This window comes from Populus nigra, chromosome 2 (assembly GCF_951802175.1).
Source record: "Populus nigra chromosome 2, ddPopNigr1.1, whole genome shotgun sequence".
NCBI classification, from domain to species: Eukaryota; Viridiplantae; Streptophyta; class Magnoliopsida; order Malpighiales; family Salicaceae; genus Populus; species Populus nigra.
Window position 1 is genome coordinate 37749594 of NC_084853.1, and position 3103 is coordinate 37752696.

The 3103-nt window shown below is 33.0% G+C and overlaps 1 protein-coding gene across 1 annotated transcript; it reads right to left on the bottom strand.

The window, feature by feature from the left end:
- Positions 1–626: 626 nt before the first annotated feature.
- Positions 627–1776, bottom strand: LOC133682269 (uncharacterized). The gene is made up of 2 exons (XM_062105553.1): positions 1617–1776; positions 627–1434 (listed from the first exon to the last, which is right to left on the bottom strand). The coding sequence occupies exon 2, from the start codon at positions 1384–1386 to the stop codon at positions 829–831; it is 558 nt and encodes a 185-aa protein (XP_061961537.1). The 5' UTR covers positions 1387–1434; positions 1617–1776; the 3' UTR covers positions 627–828.
- Positions 1777–3103: the final 1327 nt, after the last annotated feature.

Consider the following 3103-nt stretch of genomic DNA (forward strand, 5'->3'; position numbering starts at 1 on the left):
TGTTCCACATCAAAACGGACCCTAAATCTCAAATACATAATGCTTATTAAATAAGTTTGAGTCTCAATCTCTCGTTTAAAGGAGCTTTATTAAATTCAATCAAACTAATCTTGAGTTTTTAAAGTTTGAAAATTTGAGGGCTAGCTCAGATTGGAGTCTCCCTAGTTTTAAATCATTAAAAAACAGCCAATTGTCTAAACCAAAAGGAAAACAACAAATTTTAAGGAAAAATAAAAGAAACAAACGAAATGTTGCCCTGTCTCCCTTCTTAATGAGAAACGATAAAAAGCAGAGCAGTTTAACAAGTAGGATGGCCTGTAAATAGAACCGCAGCGGCTAAATTAAATTAATGTGCTGCTGCATGCATCATGTGTTAGGCACTTGACACTCGGCAATTGACTAGATTGCGCACCAAAGGCCAGCAAATATCAAACTCTGCCGGCTCATCTCTTAAGCATGCCTGCTTGTAGCAGCTACATTAATTAATACAAGTTTCGACTACCACCCCAACATTTTGTTTTCATTAAGAGAAAAAGATTAAACATGCTTGTGCCTGCTTTCATAGTTTCATGAATCTTCTTCGTTCTTGATTTCGTTATAAGGGAAAAGAAAAGAGATTTGGAAGATTGGAAAGAAACAATCTACTAAATATATATTCTGAACCTGTACCAGGCAAGAAACATGTTTTTCGTACGTTATCCAGAATCATGTATCGAACTTAAAGCTTAGAACACTTCCTTAAATGAATGCAGTAAATGATGGAGCTCAAACCTGGGTTTGAACTCGAAGACAAGACATTGAAAGAATCTTCTCTGCCTCTGCTGATTACTAGAAGATATCAAGGATGTCGAGAATGGAACGGTTGCAGATAGGACAGCACCCTCGATTAACCCACATTTCTCTTGAACAAACCCTACAAAAGGTGTGTCCACATGGAATAAAAGCCGCGCCTTTATTTCTCTCCATGCAAACGCAGCATACCCAATCCTTCTCTTCTTCCTGCTTCTGTTCCTGTTCCTTGTCCCTCCTACTTTTATCATTACTGTTATTCTTCTTCCTCCAATCAACACCGTCCGTTTCTTCGATCAAACTCATCAATGTCTTGACATTTGAATCCCCTAAATTGCGCTCAGCAGCTAATGCCATTGCCAGATTCATCCCAGCACCTGGCGCTGCTGCTGCTGCTGCTCCTCCTCTTTGAGCTTGGTTTTGCATGATGGGCTCTTCCTCTTCTTCTTCCTCTATATCGATAAAGGGCATGGTTTGGGTGGTACTTCTGGAAATCCAGCTTGTGCTCCCGCAGCAACCACCCAGGCCCTTGAATGAGAGCCGTTGTTTCAGATTCTTCCACGCCGTCATTGTGATCTCATCCAAGCCTGGTTGCATCCGTACCTTGTGTAATTTAATTCCTGCCAGCCAAGAACTGAAAAACCCCTGCAAATGCAAGCTCAAATTCTATCATTTCCCAAAAACAAGCAAAGATAGAGTGAAGATAGTGTATATTGTTTGACTAAGACTGCACGAGTGGTCGAAAGCATTATATGATATTCAAGAAAAACAAGGGACAAACCAAGCAAAATCATGGAGATTCTATGGTTAAGTGCAGCTTCACTTACTTGGAAACCACTGATAGATTGGGGACTCTCTTGATTACAGAACTCTTCGAGGTTTTCTCGTCTGGTCTCTGTCCTAAATAGACACTCCCAACCTGAATTAATGGAGTGTCAACAAATACTATAACAGAGCAACAGCAGAGATATTATTAAAAGCTGAATAATGTTATTACAATCATACATTTAATGGATGTGTTTTTTTTTTATAGTTTTTTTAAAGATATTTTTAGATATTTTAAACATATTGATATTAAAAATAAAATTTTAATTTAATCTATTTTTAAATAAAAAAATATTTTAAAAATCAACTACATTACTAAACACAAGTCCATGTCCAAATAGTTGCCTAGAGAACCAATATCAAAATATCAAATGATGCCATTTTTTGCTTACAATAAATCGCGTGGGACATGAATACCTCATCTTTTTTTCTTTCTTATATATATATATATATATATATGTATATATACATATATATATATATATATATATGTAATTACTTATAGCTTAAAGGCGATGAACATAAATAGTTGTAAATGCTATTTTACTATAATGTTAAGCACATATTCCCCGATTTCAAGCTAAAATCTCATTCTAGAAGTTTGAACTTTTTAACATCATGGCAAGCAGATAGTGATGGCATGAACTCTCTCTCTCTCTCATAATTAATTAGGGATTTCTACAATACTAACGCTTTATCAATGTCAATGATCATCAAGATTATTAAATTTGACATTTTATTTAAATTTAGTGACTTGAATGGCTATTGATATTATTGTTGGAACACTTTTAAACTGTTTTAATATTGTTATTCATTCAATGATTTAGTTTCTATAATGCATAAAACATGTATATATAAATCAACATATATAAAAAAAATTAATTTTCAATACTTGTTTACAAGAAATAAACTTAAAATATAGATAACAAGGATTTTTTTTTTTTTGATATTATGAGCATTTGGAAATGCAAACCAACCCGTATTTTTAAAAAATTTAATTTTATTTTTACTAAAAATTAATATTTTTTATGTTTTGAATCATTTTGAAGTGCTGATCTCAAAAATATTTAAAAAAATAAAAAAATATCATTTTGATGCATTTTCAATAAGAGAAATACTTTTAAAAACAACAACAACCACACTTCAAAACAGACCCTAAAACAATTAATTATCTGCTTTTTAGTGATAGCAATGTCATTACAATAATTTTTTAAAAAATTTGCTCAATCTCTCTTTAGTGCTAGCAATTGTTTATTAATGCTAGCTTACTTCTAAAGTCAAAAGACACAACTCTATTATAAACATATATAAATAAAAGATAGTTTTTCCATGCACTCCAACATATATTATACTATACTCAAATTAAAAAAAAAAAGATATTCTAAACTTTACGAATTCACAATGCAAGTCCCTCACTTTAGTGGCATTGTTATCAAAACCCTTGAACCTTCGCCTTCCAGGGGAAGACAAAGCTGCAATGGCCAACTAA

Bases quoted from the DNA above. Each gene is read 5' to 3' on its own strand.
- LOC133682269 (XM_062105553.1), bottom strand. From the start codon at position 1,386: ATGCAACCAGGCTTGGATGAGATCACAATGACGGCGTGGAAGAATCTG.